General features: G+C 34.1%; 1 protein-coding gene across 14 annotated transcripts in view; it reads left to right on the forward strand.

Moving 5' to 3' along the window:
• RPS6KC1 (ribosomal protein S6 kinase C1) overlaps positions 1-21,120 on the forward strand; it is a 221,827-nt gene that overhangs the window by 54,888 nt on the left and 145,819 nt on the right. For all 14 annotated transcript variants that reach the window (XM_039881164.1, XM_039881168.1, XM_039881169.1 and 11 more), the window contains 2 exons: positions 14,235-14,350; positions 20,421-20,513. In XM_039881164.1, coding sequence (XP_039737098.1) covers positions 14,235-14,350; positions 20,421-20,513 — 209 coding nt within the window. The remainder of the gene's footprint in view (positions 1-14,234; positions 14,351-20,420; positions 20,514-21,120) is intronic.

Raw genomic sequence — 21,120 nt, forward strand, 5'->3', positions numbered from 1 at the left:
GATTCAGGAAGAGAGAATCATGTGGTTCCTGGCAAAACCTCCAAGTTAAAGAGATGGAGCTGAGAGTCTAGGATGACCAAAGGTGGAGTTCTCACAGCTTGCAAGATCATTGCTTGTTGCTTAGTGTTTTATCTAAAGAGGAGATGACAGTACAGAGATTTTTAGAGTTTTCTGGAATATTCAGCAGAGTACCGATTAGTTCATGGATATGGGGGAAAATTCTGGGCACTCACACAGGACTGGGAACAGTATCTTTTCTTAACAGGTAGTCTCGAAAACCTCAGTCATAGGGCATTGGATAGAACAGCAGTCTCCAACCTTTTTGGCCCCAGGGACTGGTGTTCCTATGAGAATCTAATGCCTAATGATCTGAGGTAGAGCTGAAGCGGTGATGCCAGCACTGGAGAGCGGCTACAAATACAGATGAAGCTTAGCTCACTCATCCGCTGCTCACCTTCTTCTGTGTGGCCCAGTACCTAACAGGCTATGGACTGGCACCAGTCTGTAGTCCAGGGGTTGGGGACCCATGGGATAGAATACTCAGAAGAGTCTTGCCTCAGTGGAATGGAATAATTGTTAGCTGTACTCTAGGCTCACTCTAACAAATCTTAGAAGCAAAACCCACAAAGATTAAACTGCTTCCAGTAAACAACTGTATTCCAGAACAAAGCTCAATAATATTTATAGTATTAGAAAAAGATCCACCACCTAATAAGATAAAATTTACAATGGCTGGCATCTAATAAAAATTTTCCATTTATTCAAAGAAGCAGAAAAAATATGCCCTACAATGATGAAAAAAATGAATGAGTCAAAACCTACCCAGAAGTGACACAGATATTAGAGTGATCAGATAAGGATTTTAAAACTTAATTTTTACTATGTTCAAAAAGTTAAGTAGAGATGCGAAAGATTTACACAAGAGCCAAATTGAACTTACAGAGATAAAAGCTACAGTATCAGAAATGAAAAATATAAGGGGTGAGATTAGTGGCAGATTAGACATTGTAGAAGAAAGAGTAAATGAACTGGAGGATGTAGTAATCCAAACTATAAAATGAAACTGAGATTGAAGAATAAGGCAAAACAATATAGCATCAGTAAACTACAGAACAACTTTATTCGTCATTGGAGCCCCTGAAAGGGGATGGGTTGAGGGAGACAAAATGATTTGAATAAATAGTGCCTGAAAAGTTTCCAGACTTGATGAAAATGTGCTACAGTCATGTGCTGCTTAACGATATGTTCTGAGAGATGCATCTTTAGGTGATTTTGTCATCGTAGATGCATCTTTAGGTGATTTTGTCATCGTATGACCACGTCAAGTGTACTTACATAAACCTAGATGGAATAGCCTACTACTGTAATTGTATGTGCTGTACTTTTATATGACTGGCAGTGCTGTAGGTTTGTTTACACCAGCATCGCCACAGATACCTGAGTGATACATTGCGCTGTGATGTTATGGCGATGATGTTACTAGGTGATAGGAGTTTTTCTGCTCCATTATAATTTTATGGGACCACCATCATATATGTGCTACATCATTGGCCAGAATGTTGTTCCACGGTGCATGACTGTACAGGTCCAAGAAACCCAACAAACCCCAAGCATAAGAAACATGAAAACTACACCAAGGCACATTATAATCAAATTGCTCAAAACCAGTGATAAAGAAAATCTTAAAAGCAGTTGGAACAAAAAAGGACATGTACAGAAGAACAAAGATAAATATTTTCTCAGAGTTGTTATTAGAAACAATGCAAACAAGAAGACGGTTGACTAACATGTTTAACACAGAAACAAAAAACCCTGCGAACTGAGACTTCTATGCCCAGTGAAAATACCTTTCAAAAATGAAGGCAAAATAAAGAATTATTAATTGGGAGTGATGGATACGTTCATTATTTTGATTGTGTCTTCTCTCTCTCTGTTTTGCTTGGTTGGACTAGCTAAATGTCCATTTTGTTGATCTTTCTAAAGAATTAACTTTTGATTGTTTTTGACTTCTCTGTATTTTTTTCTGTTTTCTATTTCACTGGTTTCTGTTCCTTCCCTTGCTATCTTATTGCATAGTTTGTTCTTCATTTTTTTAGATTTCATCTTAAAAGGTGGAAGCTTTGGTTATTGATTTGAGATCTTTTCAATATAAGTGTTTAAAGCCATAAAGTCTTTCTACCTCTAATAAATTTTGATATGTCGTTTATATTTTCATTAGGCTTGTAATACTTCCTTATTTCCCATGTGGTTTTTTTTTTTCAAAAATTTTTTTTTTCTCAAATTTTCTTTTGTTGTCGATTTCTATTTTAATTCTCTTGTGGTTGGTGAGTATACTTTGTATGAGCTGAATTCCTTTAAATTTATTGATTGGTTTGTTTTGTGACCTAGCACATGGTCTTGGAGAATGTTTCATGTGTGCTTGTAAAGAACACAAATTCTAGTGTTGTTTGAGTGGAGTATTCTGCCCATGTCCGTTAATTCAGGTTGGTCAATATTGTTGCTCAATTATTCTGCATCATTGCTGATTTTCTGTTTTAGCAATTATTGAGACAGTCTGACTAATGTTGAATTGTCCGTTTCTCCCTTTATTTCTGTCAGTTTTTGCTTCATCTGTTTTAGGACACTTATGAGCTATGTACATGTTTATAACTGTTATATCTTCTTGATTAATTTAACTTTTTAACATTATAAAATGTTTGTTTTTGTCTCTAGTAACATTATTTTTGAAATCTTTTTTTGTTGGATGTTAGTATAGTTGTTTCACCTCTCATTATTTTTTGCATAATATATCTTTTTCCATCATTTTATGTTCAACGTATTATTTCTTTGTATCAAAGTGTGTCTTCTGTAGACAGGATATAGTTGGATCCTTTTTTAAAAAAAAATAGCCTTATGATCTCTGCTATTTGATTGGCATGTTTAGTCCATATATTTTTAGTGTATTTAATAATATGGTTGGGTTTATGTCTGCCATCTTGCTACTTGTTTTCTGTTTGTCTCATGTCTTTTGTTTTTTACTGCCTTCTTTAGTGGTAAGCAGATATTCTTCTAGTGATCATTTATTTTCTATAGAGATTGTATTATTTTGAGTTTCTTTTTTTCCATAGTTGTTTCTCTAAAGATTGTAGTAAAAAACATTTTAACTTAAAACATTCTACTTCAGATTAAAACTACTTTAATTCTAGTAATATACAGAAACTTTGCTTCAGAGTAGCTCCCTTTCCTTCTTACTCCTTTTTGCTAGTATTTTCATATATGTTACATCTTTGTATAAACCCTACAGCGTAGCTTTATAATTATTGTTTAATGTACTTTTAAACCAGTTTGGAGAAGAAATGAGAAAAATGTATTTATAGTGTCTTTTATATTTATGTAATTTCCTTTATTTTTTCAGTTAGATATGAGTTACTCTTTGGTGTCATTTCTTTTTTTGCCCCCAGTATTTCTTGTAACGTAGGTTTACTAGCAATAACAAATTCTCTCATTTTTTAGGCGGGAATGTTTATTTTGCCTTTATTGTTGAAAGATAGTTTTGCAGGTTATTGGATTCTTGGTTGACAGTTTTTTCCTCTCAGCATTTTGAATATGCCATCCTCTTCTGATTTCCATTTTCCTGATAATAAATCAGTTAATCTTGTTGAGATTCTCTAGTACATGATGAGTAATGTTTATCTCTTGCTATTTTTAAGATTTTCTGTTTTGGGTTTGACAGTTTGGCTATTATATATTTGATGATTCATTGTTTTTGTATTTTTTAAATTCCTCAAACATGGATTTTTTTAGTTCTTTGGACATATTTATAATAGTTGTTTGGAAGTGTTTGTCTGTTAAGGGTTATAGGAGTCCCCTCAGTTTTTATTGATTGCTTTTTTTTCTGTTTATGAAACGTTTTTGTTTCTTTGCATGTCTCTTATTTTTTGTTGAAACTTGACATTGTAGATAATATAGCAACTCTAGATTCTGACCCTCACGCCTCACCTGCCAGCTAACGATTGTTTAGATATTGTGTTTGAACTTCATGAGTCAGTGAGACTTCTGCCATTTACTGAGAGTGTCTGGATGGGTTAGGACATTCAAAGTTCAGGTAGGTCTGCTCTGGCTTTACTTTCTGCTTATGCAAGGCCTCCCATTCACTAGGAATGAGCGGATAGTTGGGGCCCTCTGTGGTCTCTTTTGTGCATGTGTGTAACTTTCAGAATCTCTAAGAATATGTGGGAGCTTATCAAAGCATACCATTCCCAGAGTTCCCTGTTAAAATTTGGGCTCGTCTCTTGTTTGTTATTGATTGCTGTTGATTTCAGTAGCATGGAGATTTTCAATGGTGATCCAAAGTAGGCCAACTCTCTCCAGCAGCAGGAAGGCTGTCAATCTCCATCTACCATCGCATTCTGCTAGAGGGTGGGGAGGAGAAGCTCTGTGTTAAAATACCTTTGCTTCTCCTACTGCAGTTCAGTTCTTTTTCTTATATAAATATTTCCCAATTTGTTGTATGGCTCTAGTCATTTTCCAGAGTTGCTGTTTTTCATAATCTTGACTAGCTTTGTCCTGGGAGAGGTTTTGCCAAGCTCTTCACATTGACATTCTGGAAGTCTCACTTTCTGTCATCGTTTCTGTAACAACTTTATAATTGGTTTTTCTCCTTCTGCTCTTGCTTGACTCTAAACCATTCTTTCTCTACCAATAGCCTGAGTGATCTTTTGAAAATGAAGTCTAATCTTGTCACTTTCTTGCATTAAACCCATTGCTTTGATGATAAAACTTAAAAGATTTTATGGTCTACTGGGCTGTGAATGATTTGGCTTCTGCCTCCCTCTGCAGGTTCGTCTTGAACTGTTCTTTTTCGCTTCTTTTTTAGCCACAGTGGCATTTTACCTCCTGGAAGGTACCAAGGTCCTTCCCATGTTAGAGCTTTCGTGTAAGGTATGCTCTGAGTGCTTTACTGTGCTTCTTCAACTGATATAGCCTCCTTGTTCAGCAGGTCTCAATTTCAGTGACATTTCCTCAAAGAAACTTTTCCTCACCTCTGTTCAGCATAGATTTCCTGAACTTTGTTCTCATTGCACATTGTTTTGCTTCAAGTACTTATATTTATAATGAAATAATTACTTGTGCAATTATTTATTGAATGGATATCTATTTACTTGTAATATCCTTGAAGGCAGGGCATTTTTCATTATTGTATCTTCCAGCCTATCATTATTGTATCTTCATTATTGTATTTTCATTATTGTATCTTCCTATGTGCCTATCACATAGGAAATTCTCTGTAAACACTTTTGAATGAGAATGATTTTAAAGATAGATGTAAACAGACACTTGACTGTGGGGAGGAGAAGATTTATAGGGAAGGCTTCTTGAGGAGGTGATAAATAAGTTGAATTCTAAAGCATGCGTATTAAACAACCAATATGCAGGTAGTTTATGAAAACATCAAGTAGGCTTAAAATGCCTCCTGTCTAGTATTTCAGTACTCCACATGGGCATCAATTTATCTGTCCTGAAGGTTTGATATTGTGTAGAATTCAGCCATTTGCAGGGGCATTAATTATATGCATTATTACATTTATAGTTGTAGCTATATAAGCAGTGGAAGTCAGTCTTGAGGCATCTTGCATAGCTGATCTGAGTTTGATTTCTAGCTTTAATAAATAAGTTTCTGCCTCGTTTTCTTTTCTTTTCTTGGTCTTGTATTTTCTATTCCAGCATGTTTGGAACTAGGGCTTTGTTCTGTTTTGATTAAACCCAGCCTCAGACTCTCCAAAATAAGCATTTGATCTAAAACTCAAGCTTGGCAGCTGGGAAACTATCATTTGATTTGCTCTAATACTTTTTTTTATGTTCTTTTTTGGGACAAGGTGGGGAGAGACAGACACCTTTAGCATATTCCAGTAGCTGATTAGACACCTGTAGGATATGATAGTAGTTAATATTTAGGGGAAGAATGGAGTAGCTCATTTTAGAAATATCAGTATTGGAATAAAGAGTTACATAAACTTAGGCCTGGAAGGGCTAGTTTTACACTATGTCTAAAAAAAATTGGTGGTGAAAATAAACAGAAAACCATGTTTACTAGGAGTTCTTTTTAACCAAGGTTTTTTATACTATAGGTAATTACCATAGATGTTTTAAACATTGCCTTTTTTCAAAAAGAGAAGGGACCCTAGAAAAATGTTATAGGGTTGTGCTTTTTCCTTGATTTTAGACTTGGTTGGCTCTGGATACAGAACTTTACAGATCACATACCTTGGGCCTTCATAAGTGTCCATCTGAGGATGCTTTTTGGTATGTGGTGTTACCATGTAATAATAATAATGATGATCTTTCGTAGTTAGAACTCAAGCATGGTAAATTAAATGTGAAACTGGGGTAGGACTTGATTCTACATTTGTTTGACTCATGTCAAAGATACATGTGTGTGGTGGGTTTATGTGGAATGGATATTATATATTAAAACAATAATGAACCTTCTTCTGATAGTTAGGCGGCTTAGCGTACTGCAGCCGATTGGCATAAAGTGCTGTATTTCCTGCAGGGTTAGAACCAAAGGAAGAAAGCCTGGATAGATATTGTTGGCATATGCTTCTTGAACTGTTGGCTATTTTGGTGTCAACTTTTATGTTGAGAGTTTCAGGTTTTAATGCCAAAAATATTTACTGGAAATGTTTATTGGAGAAGAGAACCACTTTACTGCTTCTGTGAAAAGCTAGGTAAAGCATTGCTGTGTGGGGTGAAGTAGCTGTGGAGTTTTATATTCAGATTGTATGAACAGTAAACAGAGCATCTAAAATAACCGTTTGCACATTGCAACAAACACATCATCATTTGCTTAAAAAAGAGTTATAATTACAGTTGACGAAGCATGGACACCATAAAAAATGCATTAGTTTGGCTTGACACATTAATTACCTGTTTTTGCAGATGTTTTTATGTATTGTTGTGTGAACAGTTTACAAAATAATTACAGGAAAGTCATATGGAAAATAAACTAAGTGGGTGGTTTCTCATCTAAATATTTTCATTCATGTGAATTTGTGTGAGGCACAGCTGCTCTATAGCAAAAGCAGAGGGATAGACGAGGATTTGTGAAGGGTTTTTTATTAGATGGTCTGTCATCAATATCACCATATTTTTATATCTTTAGCAACACAGCTTAAAAATATTAAAATGAGAGGGTTGCTTAATCCCCATGATTACTGAAAAAACCTTGATTCTGCTCAGAAGAAATACAGATATCTCTGAGTATTTTAAAGTAAAACAAATAAAACTAAAAAACTCAATGGAAAGCTATGTCTATTTCAGTACTAGCAGATTATTAGGCACTGAGAAAGTTATTTGTTGTTTTGTAATTACTTGAGTTACATAGTTTTATGTAACTTACAGCTTATATTATGTCTTAATAATTAAACAATAGGTCTTGTAAAAGAAGTTCAGCTTGTCTATTCTTTTTTAGAAAGTATTGAAAACGTAAACTTGCTTTTCCTCAGAAGCTTAGTGTGTTACCATTAGTGGTCTCAAAATGTGTTTCATTTAAAAAATAACCAGATCAGTGTGCAGACATACTGTATTTTTGCAAACTGTTAAGGAGCACATTTTGCAAAATTGTACTTGTCAAACAATAAAAAGAGTTTGTAGACTTCATTCTGTTTTACACAATGGTTTATAATTACTTAGACTATCTGCTGTATTTTCCTTATTAATACTATTATGACAATTTTTCATAAAATTAAATACGAATGTAGATTCTCTTTTTAGTCCCACTATGCTACGTCTATGCTGTGTTATTCTATATTCCTTTTTTATGCATTTCACTTACACAAATGATAAAGACAATAATTATACACACTTTTCGACATGCATTTCATAGAACTCTTGTTTAAGTTAGAGAAAGACACTAAGTTATAGAGTAGAACAAGGTAATTAGGGCATCTCTAGGCATGAAATTATTGTTATTAGACCTTGTAATATTGGTGCAAAATCTGTCAGTTACTTTTCCATTCATTTAACAATTTTATTGAGGGTCTTCTTTATGTAGTGGTCTATGATGATGCTGAAATGATGTCTATAAACATTGAGTGAACATGTGTCTGGAACATAATAGATGTTCAATAACTATTAGGCATCTCTTCTTCTGAAGGGTAGGAATAAGTGGTATGAAGAACTTGTTGGTGGCTTATTTAAAAGAAAGCCAATTGCTGCTTTTTAGGATTTTCAGGATTTTATTTGTTATCCTGAAATGAGCTTTAGATATGATCTACTCTAAAGTATTGCTTGACACATTCTTTGAATTATTTAAATGTGTGTGTATGTGTGTGTGTATATATGTATATGTACATGTGTATATGCATGCATGTATGTATGTATACGTGTGTATGTGTATCTCATGTTAAATCAATCTGAAGAAAGATAGGATGGAGTCTGTTCTAATTCTGGTATTGACTAAGTCAATTTAATTTTATCTTTTTTTAATTAAAAGTTATTGGGATGACATTGATTAATAAAATCAAATAAGTTTCAAGTGTACAATTCAATAGTATGTCATATATATATATTGCATTGTATGTTCACCACCCAAAATTAGATTTCCTTCCGTCACCAAATATTTAAGCCCTTTTAAGTCAATTTAATTTGTAAGGTGGAGATACATTAAAGAAGTGTATAAAACTTCTAGGATTGAGAAGAATTAACTGCTTTATAATCAATAATTCTGTTGATCACTTTACATCATCTCAAAGGAAAGATTTGTGATCAGTATCACGACATCAAGAAAACAATTGGACTTTAAAAGTCTTCTGTGGATTTGTTACTTGTCTTAAAATGTCTCTATGGCCAGTGAAAGAATGAGCATGAGCCTTTGTGGGGTTGGGGGATTTTCCATATTACCAGTGTGACAGATAAAAAATTCCTCAATATATGGAGATGTTATTTTTATTCCATATCATAAGGGAATTTTTTGGCTCCTTGGTTTTAATTCTTTATTCCTTTATCCTTCAGTGTATCTCTAGAATTTTTTACCTTAATATTTTAGAAGCCACTGATTAGAATGTAAGAGACACTTAGGGGATTATCATCATCATAAAAGACATTTAGGAGATTATTTATTTATTGTCGAGTATATTGTCATGAAGAGACTGGCCAGGCAATATTGTTTTGAAGGGATTGAATGATTAGTTTTTGGATACTCCCCTCTAAAATTGCAAAACAGAAAAATAGGTTAGAGATCAGAGAGAAATTGTTGAATCTAAGAGAAGCCTGTCTCTGGGCATTTAATACTGTATGATCTAATGATATGTTAGTTTTCATTTCAGTTTATTGGTGGTAGAAAAACTACTGAACAACATTGAGAGCAATTATAATCGAGGCAATGCATGGGCATGAATTTTTTTATTACTTCTGCTTTTGCTATTCTCTGGTGACTCTCTGAACTCAGTGGCCACATAACTTGGTTTTGTAAAAATATTTATAGGGGCTTGGTTAAATGCAAATGGGAAGCAGATTCACTGACTGACCCGATTTGTGTTATACACAGGTTGATGGCTCCAGAGTTGTGGTACATGTGTAGAACAATAAATTACTGTTCTTCTCAAGGTTGCCTTTTGTTGTCAGAACACTTAACATAAGTCATGAATGGTAGACTATACCTGAAAAGAACAAAATACCATTAAATATAATAAATCAGCACTTAAAAAAACTATAACCATCAAGGCCATCTCAAACAGGCTTATTCTTTTATGTGACTAAAGTTGTTTTTAAAAAAAAAAAAGCACCAATAAACAAAAACATTCCAGCAAACCCAGGTTGACTTGGATGTTCTTTCTAATGTGATAAATCTGAATGAAAACTAAGCATGGTTGACCAAGAGTACAGTGGCTTGGGGCCTGATGGAGTGTTTGAGAAAGATAAGAATATAAGATGTGAATATAAGATGTGACTAAGAAGAGTCTTATGATTAAATTTTGTGTATGTGATTAAAATCAGGTATAGTCAAATTCTCTTAAAATTTTCTTAAAATTTCCCATAAAATACAGATGTATTTTTAGAAGTCTAATGTGACCAGATATTCCTCCAGCATTGCCTTTCTTTTATTGAATCAATAATGAGGTATTAGCTATATTCTTCTTGGTGACTAAGGGTAGAATAACAGAATTGGAAAAACTACTTTTTATTCTAGTTTGTGAAAATGATTTTCAATAGTTCCGTGCGAAAAAATATGTTTTTGTTTTTTGTTTGTTTTTCGTTTTTTTGGTTTTTTTACTTTTTGGGGGGTAAATGAGAAAAAGCCTTTATTTTCCAAGGAAATCCTTGAGTAAAAGGGATGTTTCAGAGATCAGTTTTTCCCAGAAAAGCCCATTCTCTTTTGCATAGTGTGAAATTTATACCTCTTTGTAGCTCTCATTTTCCTGTGTGCTTGTCTGTCATCTTCAGTCTTTCTGATTCTATTCTGCTGCATTGTCTTATAGGCTCCTGTCTGAACTTCTTGTTTATCTTCTCTTCATCTTTCTTCCTGTACTTGCCAGTACTTGTCTTATACTCTGTGTTTCTATTGTTCTACTCAGTAAAGGTAGAATAATCTAATTCAAATTTAGTTACCTGAAATGTAGTGTTAAGACCTGGTTTGGATTTAGGCTGTTATATTAACTTTGTGATTGAGAAAGGCATTTAATATCTGTGAGCCTTAATTTCTTTAGTTTTAAAAGGAAGGCAATATATCTTTGTAAATAGAATTGATATAATGAAGGAGTGCCAAATGGTGATGGCTTCTTGGATAAATTATAATTTCACGATTCTATTATTTATAGCCTATTCCTTCAATAACACTTCTCTTAGTACCTTAAATCAGTTGGTGCTCTGAGAGATGCAGTCCAGTGCTTCTGAAGATTTCAGTGACAATTTTGGACCTTTTCATCATTTCTATTTAGCTATATTATCTTCTTTTCACAGATCACACTCAGTTATCACCCTATATTCATCCTCTCTCCTGATCAGAAATTGATAAGGTAAAGAAATACAGATCGACACAGTATATATACACAGATACCTTTCATGGTACACCAGAACTTTTTGACATAAAGGTTGCTATATAATGGGAGCAGTTTTTCTCTTTTGAATGCCAATGCCCAGAGGATATTCTTGCTCTATCTGAATGATTAACAGAAATGTAGAGAAACATTGAAAATACTGGTTTATCTTTAGATAGAATGTAAAATATGTACCCATTTTTAAGAGCATTAAGTGTCTACATGGATATATACTACTGAAGAAATAATAGCCACATGATCTCATGTAGGATTAAAAATGGAATTCTAGATAACCTGGTTAACCTGGGTGATATGTTTTAAAATGAAAATTAAGAAATTAAGGTTAGAGTCAATTAAAAATTTTAGTTAAAATCTGTTTAAAAGTCACATCTATCAGTAATTCAGTCGGAATTATTCTGGAACTCTATAGATTAATCTTTTCTTTCTAGTACAGTTCTCTCAAACCTCAGTAAGTATCCAGCAGCAGAAAGCTGCAAGAGGTGGTTTTCATCCTTGACTGCTGCTATTGATCAGCAGTGGTTGTGACCTACTTTTAAGGAGCTGATAAGGAAGGAGTCATAGTATGTATGTTTAAGGTTACATTACAAAGCCTTCCAGTATTTCCATTACTTCGTTGTTGTTTCCATGGAAGCGGAACCACTATCATCAGCAGGACTCCATTTCAACTGCTGGCTTCCGGTTCTTGTTCCTCTGTTCCTATGGAGACTGCCTAGAAAGCAGCAGAAATACCAAAAGTTTAAAAAAACAGTGATTTGATCACAAATACATTTTTAACTCTAGCTTTAATTAGATATTCCATAATCTTGGCATTTTTGACTTTCATATTATTTTGGGAGGCAAGTTGATTTTTTCAAATAAAGCAAAATTTGAAGTTTTATTAAAGTTTAATCATTGAATGACAAAATTAAATTACTGCAGTTTCTACTAGAGTTGAGCCTAAGAGGAATCAAAATTTCAAAATGGGAATTTAAATTAAGGCTTGAAAGGCATGACCTGAAGTGAGAAGAAGTAATGGGAATGGGAATAGCATTTAGAGTCCATAAATAGCAAACCCAAAACCAAAGGGCTAGTAGTTGTAGAAACAGGGAATGTTTCTTATTTATGTGGCAAACTGTATCCTCAAAATATGGTATACTTGGATGATTTCCACAGATTGTATTCACTTTTGACTGAGAAAAATAAAAACCTTGGGTTTGGAAAGTAAATTTTAAGGATGGGTAGGAAGCATACTGATATTTTAACTGAATTGAGGAGTTGGAGTGTTAATATAGGTTATTCCACAGTTAAAAAGCAATAGAGATTTTTTTTTTCTTCACTAAGACCAATTACATATGAATTACTCATAAAGGAGAGAAGAGATGGAATAGTAATATAAAAGCTGTGAATGGAAAGTTATTCAGAAAAATTGTAATGACAACTTTATTGCAGTTTTTCTTTGAGGTCTGTATTTGGTCAGCATGCTTTGGTTTGCATGTGACAAAATCCACATTTGATTTACCGTAGGCGAAGAATGGCAGGAATGTCAATTTGGTTGAAATAGGGACCCTGGTCACACCAGGTTTTTTTTCTTTCCTTTTTTTTTGTCTCTCACATCTGCTTTTCTCTACCAGGTTCCTTCTTTCAGGTTGGCTTTTTGCCCTTTGGCAGAAACCGGCTGCCGGCAATTCCCACTCTTCCTTCGTATCAATAAAAGAGGAAAACTGATTGGCTTAGTTTGTGTTGGGCCACTTCCTCTCTCTTCCAACCATGGCCGAGAGGGCTGTGTTCTGTGATTGGCCCAGCCAACCTGGTGACCCTCATTTAGCTAGTAGTGACTGGGGACTGAAATCTGAGATGATGACAGCTTTCATTCACGTCATCATGGTGGGGTTGGTAAAGATGGGTGGGGAGGAGAAAGGGGAGGAGAAAGGAGCATTTCTCTGAAGAAATAGAGAGAAGATGCTGTTCCAGGAAGAAATATGAGTTTTTTCCTCTAGTGGTCTCAGGTAGGAAAACGTCTGTTTTACTGTAATTCAGCTCACTTCAATTCAGCAAGCCAGGTTTTTTTGTAGGGTTCAGTTCTGAGAGAAAAATAAAGATTGAAAACCTTTACAATTTTTTATGTCTCTGTTTATAGTATCTTTCATGTGTGTCTCCTTTAATCTCCACAATCATTTGAGGTGTATATTTCCATTTTAGGGAATGAGGAAGAGCTTCATAGAGTTGAGATGATATCATTGGTCACAGAGCCAAAATTCAGATAACCTGAGTTTCTGGAATGTAATCCAGGGCACTTTCCATTCTATGATACTTGGTTTTTGATTAACTTCATTCAGAAAGATGCTTAGGGTCAGTTGTAAAAACGGTACTATGTGTGAAATACTTTGATAAAAATGAGTCATAGTATGGAATATTATTTATGAAAGGAATCTTAGTGATCATAAATAGTACAGTGGTTCTCAAAGTTTTTGACTTTCAGCCACAAAGTGTTCACCAAGTACCATATACAATGAATAAAAGCGTAGGATCATCCTGCTCTGGAGAAGAGAGAGCCCAGTACTCTGTGGGCTGGACCACCTCTTTTTTGAGGTTTGGAGTTCTCTGGAGGCCTCCCAAATACCTTTTGTTTAGAGAAACAGCCAGACAGGATAAGTGAATTGTCACTTTCACATAATTATACGTTACAGGGATTTCAATCACATTCTTGTTTTCACTTGTAAGGTGGGTAACAATTTGTTAATGAAAAAACCGTGATGCTTACAACAGTCGTTTAGAGTGAATTCAGTTACCCTAAATTCTTTTATTCTCTAGTTTGGTGGTACTTTTACAGCATGTCATATCTATGTCACATATTTTATTAGACATCTATTGCACTTAGTCCAAAGTCCAATTTGTTGAGTTGGACAACTATACTGTCTGTACTAAGCTAGTGTTTTGTCTGCAGAGCTTTTTACACTACATTTCTTACATATTGACACCTATAAAATATATCAAGTTCTCTGCACATATTTCAATAGGAGAGTTTCAGAATTTGGATAAATAAAATTCATGCAAGTAATATTTAGACCTTGCTGATATTAATAACTTTGATGTCTCAGTTTTGAATCTCCATTTAGAAATGTGAACAAGTGGTGAATTAGGTAAAAAGAACATCTTCAGATTGGATAAAGAAAAACTCATTTATTTTTCACATGTCTTGACTTTTGTTTTCTCTTTTAGGAGAGTCAAGCCCTACCAGGCGAGAAGCTGTGAAAAGAAGAACAGCAGAATACCTCATGCGAGCAGAGAGTCTGTCTAGCTTTTACAGAAAACCCCAATTTGATGATGTATCTCAGGTATGTCTTTTGTTTCCTTTTGTATTTTCTTTAGCCATTTTTGCCGTCTTGTCTCTTAGCTTTATTTTTAACTAGAATGTTGGATAATTTTGGTTTTTGGAATTTTATCAATAATTTTCTTAAGTTATTGGTAGAAGGAAAAGCATTAAAACAAACCACCAAAAGTGCATTGAAATGGGATTTGCTTTCTCCTTCTCTTTCTTGGCCCTTACTCTGGTCCCTTACTTTGCCCCTAACATCTTCCTTTGTAGAATTGACAGTAATTTATGCTAAGTTGAATTTTTAATCTTAAATTATGATTCTTAAACAAATCTTGTAGTTTTATTGATTCATGCTAAAACTAATCATTCAAACATAAGTTCTACAAATGGCTTCTATAGATCACCAAAGTACCAAAAGGCATACAGTCTACATATTAATTTTTATTTATACCTTGTAATTACATGACAAAAGAATGTATTTACACTTTAGAAACTGCACAATCTTTTATGTCCTAAAGGTATAATTCTAACAGGGATATTTAGGTTATTTGGGACTACCCTTAGTGTAGAAAGCAGGTGAGTGCTTAAAACATTAGAAATATTGTGGCTTATTATTATTATTAATTAATTCATTTATTTAAGAGAATTTTTATAAGAGTTTATTTGAACCAAACTAATGACATATGTTGAGGAACAAGATCTCAAATGCTCCAGAGAATAACAGTTTTGCAGTTTCTTTTATGCATTTGAAATTAAGGGGGGTATGGCTTGTTGTTCTTGTGTCATAGCTATCTGAATTTACGTACATAATTGAGGAAATAAAAGAATAGTAAGGGCTGTGTAGAATAATGGGAACTTGGGTCAGAAAGGGTAAAAAGGGGTACCTCATGAATCAGTTTTGATATAGTAGGATATTTTCAGTCCTTAGGCAAGGAGGCTGGAGGAGAATTTTTCTTGCTAGAGCAAAATGTTTTTTTTTTCTTTTGTGATGAGCAATTGCTTTTTATTTTCACTTTGTATTTTATTCTATTAAATCTGGTCCTTATTTAGGTCAGGAAAATGCTTGATTATTTTCTTATCCATAATTTAACTTAAATGTCTTCTAGAGGTTCTTGATTAGCTTGGTGAATACATTATCTACTTTAACCTTCTCCGGGCCTCAGTTTCAATGAACACAGTGGGAAGACTAGTATAACTGATTTCGAAGGCCTTTTAGCTCTTAAATTCTGTGCAAAGCAGATATTATTTCTCTTTTGAATCCCTGTGCAAATAGTTCTTTCTAGCCTTGCTGATTAAGAAAATAAAGGAATCCCTTCTGGTTTTACAATTTTTTGTTGATTACTGGTTTCCCCTTTGGTGTACTCTAGGTCGTGACACTTCACCTGAGTTTTCCGTGATGGTTTAAGCTTTTGCTTTATTGAATTTATTTGTGAACTTTTAGGTGGTAAATATAGTTCTGAATTTCCCAGTCATTGATGGTAATATCCTTTTAAAAAAAGGATGGAAAGTACCAAAAGTACTCTCCTACTGTTTTTTTTTTCCTTCATTACTTCATTAGTAAAAGGCTCCAAGAAAAGAGCAGATTTTAGAAAAAAAGGAAATGAATTTTGTTTGAAGGGTGAAATCTTAACTGAAGGAGACAGACTTTTTCTTTTTTTAATAAAATCGTAGATGACTTTAAATCATTTAAGAATTAACATTAAAAGGAGATTTCTCTGGAAAAGATTGGGAATAGCTTTTTTTGCTATTTTTAGCTCTAGGAATTTTAAACTCAATATCAATGACATTTAGAAAAATAGTCTAAATTTAGGACATAAAAGATTGTGTAGTTTCTAAAGTGTAAATACATTCTTTTGTCATGTAATTACAAGGTATAAATAAAAATTAAGATGTAGAATGTATGCCTTTCCTTAATACTTTATAGATTTTGTGTACAACTACTATAATAATATTGAAAATATTTTTCTGTGCCTTTTGTTTGCTGATATTGTTGGCATTTCTTAATTCTTCAGAAAATATTTTAAAATGATTATCGTGTCACCCTTAGACATGACCATGCCTAAGCAGAGATGGCAATTGGGGGTATTTCAGATCAGTGAAAGGACTCCATTTAAAAGTCATGCTTGAAATGTGATCTAACAGAAGCTTAGGAGACTGGGTATTGAGGGGTCATATGATCCCAATGAAAGTCTAGACAGAGCCCAAAATCTATAGATGAAGCCAAGTTCAGAAACTAGTGTAGTTAGCTATCAGGGTTCAGAGTGTGGGTTCTGGATAAGTTCTTTGCAGTGCTTTTCTTTGCCCTTGATTACTTATTTTCTCCCACATCCCCAAGTAATGATAACTTACTCTCAGGTTATTTAAGGAGTAGCTGATCCTACTCCAAATGCGGTTGCTAGACCAGCGGTATCACATCACAAAGGGAGCTTGTTGGAAATGCTTAGCCCTCCCACGCCCCACCCAGACCGAATGAATCAGAATCTCCATTTTAACAAGGTCCTCAGGTGATATATACAATGTGAACAGTTTGAGAAATACCTCACTAACAGATTGGTGAAAATAGAGGTAGATCTCATTGAGAACAGGGAATCATATCAAGTGAAAAAGATAGTGGGCTGGATAAACTGCAACTTTAAAAAAACCCTAAAACGAAAACAAAGATAAGCTTCACATAGTAATTTACAGAATGTAGAACAGAAATAGTAAGTAGGTTTTATGAGTGTGCTAACTAATCCTCTGGTAGTGGCTGCCAAGGAGCACTGTACTGTGAGAAAGTGCGATTAACAGAGATCTCTGCTGTGGGCTTGAGCAGTTGAGTGACACATACTTGCTAGCTTTGGTTTTGAAGATAGTTGGATCATCATATATTCTTTCCTCTCCTCCCTCCTCACCCCTTGTGTTCAGTTATCGTATAAATGAGTGCAACTACTCCTTACTTCTCTAGGTATCTTCTGCTACAGTGACTAGTACATCTAAGTGAAAAATTTAACATTTTTCATTAAGGAAATAAGCCATGTTGCCTAGAAATACACTGTATTCCTCCCCCACCCCCATAGCATTGGCTGAAGTTTCCTCAAACAATGTTGTATTTTATAAGTGAGATTTAATCCCTTTTTATCTATTTCCTAGTTTTGTCATCTTTAGACAAATTGCTTAACCTTACTACTTCTCAGTTTTCTCATCTAAAAAAAGAAAATGTTAGACTTGATCTCTGTCTCTTTCTGTTCTTAAAATTCTGTAGATTTATGTTTCCTTTTGCCATCTGAAAAAAGGAATAGATCTATAGAGATTCTACCCAATTTAAATGCTGCATATAAAAAATACAGGATTTTTTTATTGATGATTTTATTTCATGATCTTTCTTTGTTCATTTCTTTGATCTTAAACTTTTATAGATGGTTAAAGTAGAAAGAGAACTTTAATGATCACTTTACCTTTGGTCTTTCCCCATTACAATTTCACCATTCTCATCTTTGCAAAAGTAACCTTATTAAATCACTGTTTTCATTGGGTTGTTTCTTGTACAAAAACTTGTTTTCTAGATTCTGGAGAATATAGTCCAGATTTTCTTCCTGGCATTTAGGGCCTGTGAAAACTGACCCTAAGTGCGTAATTTTATTTTCCTCCATTCTGCAATTTGGCCATTTTTTTCCCCAGCCAGGCAAATTTCCTTTCAAACTTTTTCCTAACCTTATTTCCACGTAGCATTTAAAAATCACCTTTAATTCCACTTTCCGAGACCACAGTTTATCATACACTAACTAGTGACTTGTCTGTCTTATATTTTTAAAAGACGTTTTATTGTTATTTAACTTTTTCATGTATTTGACTTACTTCCTCAAATTCTAAACTTCTTGAAGCTAGCAACTGCTTTTTTGATAATTTATATCCTTTTCAGTTACCATGCACATAGTGGACACACAATATTTACTTATTGAAAGGTGCAGTCGAGATTTTGTTGTTTGCTATCTTTGCCGTTGAGATTGCTAAAGTGAACCAATAACTTTCTTTGGAAACTGATAGATCCAATGACATCAGCGAATAAGGAGACAGGGATGTTGGATGCATTTGGCTGTATTTTCAAAGACGATGTAATGGATAAATGATCATTTCAAGTGTTCTTTTCCCCCATAACTTTTTCTCAACATTTCTTTTACCTGAATCACAAGCAGTTTTTATTCTTTCTTGATAATAAAGTAGGAAGAGATGAATTTTTAATTATCAGACTCTGTTGTATGGTGGAAAGACAGTAGAGTTGGGATCTCGTCTGTGATCTTCCACTGCTCTTTCTGACCGCAAACACCTGACCTTCTAAACTTCCCTTTATATATCTGTAAAATACGGATTATGATAACTTCTTGTAGGTACTATTCTTAGGGTGAGGTGAGGGATGAAGGTACAGCAATATAAATTAAGACTGACTGTTTCTGTTATATGTCTATTAAAATACCCTGCTAAATGTTTCTGTATCCTAAAAAATTCCCCTTGGATTTTAAGCTTTTAGGGAGGCAGAGACATATCTGTTCTTTGTGACCTGGCTCGGCACCTCATGGAATAATATATTAAATAAATATTTTTTGAAACATATTCTACAAGTATAAAGTAAATAATTTTAAGAGATTGTTCAGTCCAATTGCCAGTATCACCAGTGTTCTCAACTATTTTTCAAAAAGAAAAAGCCTTTTTTAAATCAAACATCACCTCTTCAGGCACATTGAAGTTAGTAATTCTTGCTAAACCTAAAAACAAAACATTTTCAAAGCAATTAGAATTGCGGCTTTTAGAAAATTTCACAAGTGATAGTTTTCCCATTTGTAAATGACACCTAATTTATCCCTGCCACCTCCCTTTCTTGTTTCCCTCGCTCTTTCTTCTTTATTGTGCTCTTCTTCTCTCCTTTCAGCTAGCACGCTAGGGACTGACTAGAAGAAGATAAGGCATATTCGTGATCTCAGGGAGCTTCTGTCTGGTGACGTTGGTCAGCTAGACATAAGGACTTGATGTACCAAAAATGATGTCTCAATAACTCTTAATCACGGCATTTGATTAACCAGGATATTTATCTTCCGTTCCTGGGGGGAACATATTTCCTAGGTAGTCTAATAGATTTTTGACAATAAAAATATATCTGCTTTGAGGATATAATAAGGCTTTGTGTTTCCTGCCATCCTTTGCAGCATCACCATTTTATTATATGGATTACATAGCACTGCTTTCTGGTCGTAGATGCCAAATGGAGCTGTCTTTGGAGTTTTTCTAGTCTAATGTCTTACTTTACCAATAGGAAAAAACTAAGACCAATGGATAGGAAGTTAGGATTATTCTTTTATTGTGTGTGGTACTGAAATATTCCTTCTTGTGTTCACTCATCTTTTTGGACTTTTTTGTAGCTAACAGACTAAGTGTTTCACGTCATAGATGTTCAAATATGTCAAAACATTTTCTTTTATCATCTCCTGACTAGCTTAAACAAGTTTAGTTCTAATAATTATTGGTTATATGGTGGAGTTTCTTAATTTTTTACCATTCTTGGCAATTCTGGTTGAACTTGAATCTGCCAATCCCTCTTAAAATACATAGTTTATAAAGTAACATTAATGGACTATAGTTTCGTGATGAAAGAGAGTGACTTGTGTTCTCTTCCTCCCCAAGTTTATCTGTTATTGCATTGATTTTTAGTTTTCTGTTCTAAATTACTCTTGAGCCATCTGGGGGTAAATATAAGGCTGTGACTATTGTCTCGGTTTTCCATTCGTTACAAAGTTTCATTATAGTTGTACAGTTCTGAACTGAATTATTGCCTTAAAAACTATCAGCTCATTAATTTTTCTTTTTAAAATTTTGTTTTCAATGTTTTGATTTATTTAGTTGCAACTTTTTTCTTGCTTTTTCTTTTTGATTTTCTTTATTTTTGATTTTATTATTTTTTTTTTATTTTACATTACAGACAAACAGAAACTTCTCCTTTCATCTTTCCATTCTCTGATTTATGATAAATTTAGTTTCCTTTGGCCTGGCATTTGCTTCAGCAGGCAGTCTTCTTCAAGTACTTCCCTGATTGATGTATAATCTTTGATATCTTCCATTAGCCTCCAGGATCACTAAGTTCAAGGCCCCCTCGGAACCTAAGGAGCCCTGCCGAGGAGCTGAAGGCCTTCAGAGTCCTTGGGGTGATTGACAAGGTAATTCTTCAGTGTCTCTTCAAGAGTTCAGTCATAAATCGACTGCATGCTGACATTATGTCTTTGAAGCTTTGGATCTTAAGGATATGAAACAAAAGGAGAAAATGACTCAAATGCATCTGCACTTTAAAATAACAAAAGCAGAAGAGAAAAAGCTTTTATCTAAGCAATTCATGTAAGGTCATGCAAAATATATTGGAACTAAAGGAGAAGGTGCATATTTGTTGGCATTCAGTCGAGTAAGGAATTTGGTTTTTTAAACCTGTTATAGCAGAGTAAAAAGATACACTGTGTTAGTTACAAAAACTTGTGAGTCAGTAGTTGTTCAGCATTAACTGTTAACAGTCAATCTAGTGATCAAAAAGAAAAATGAAATGGCATTCTCCTATTAACTATTATTTATTGAGCACTTACTATATGTCAGACTATATATTAGACATTTTATTTAAAACAACTTATTTAATGCTTCTCACAACTGTTACTTGCATCTTGGTGGGAAAGTGATGTTTAGAATAAGTAAGTAACTTGCCCCCAAATTACATAGCTAATTTAGAGTAGTGCTGGAATTCAAACTTAGATCTTTGTGACTTCACAAGCTGTGCTCTTT

The sequence above is a fragment of the Pteropus medius genome, unplaced genomic scaffold, assembly GCF_902729225.1.
Source record: "Pteropus medius unplaced genomic scaffold, Ma_sr-lr_union100, whole genome shotgun sequence".
Lineage (NCBI taxonomy): Eukaryota > Metazoa > Chordata > Mammalia > Chiroptera > Pteropodidae > Pteropus > Pteropus medius.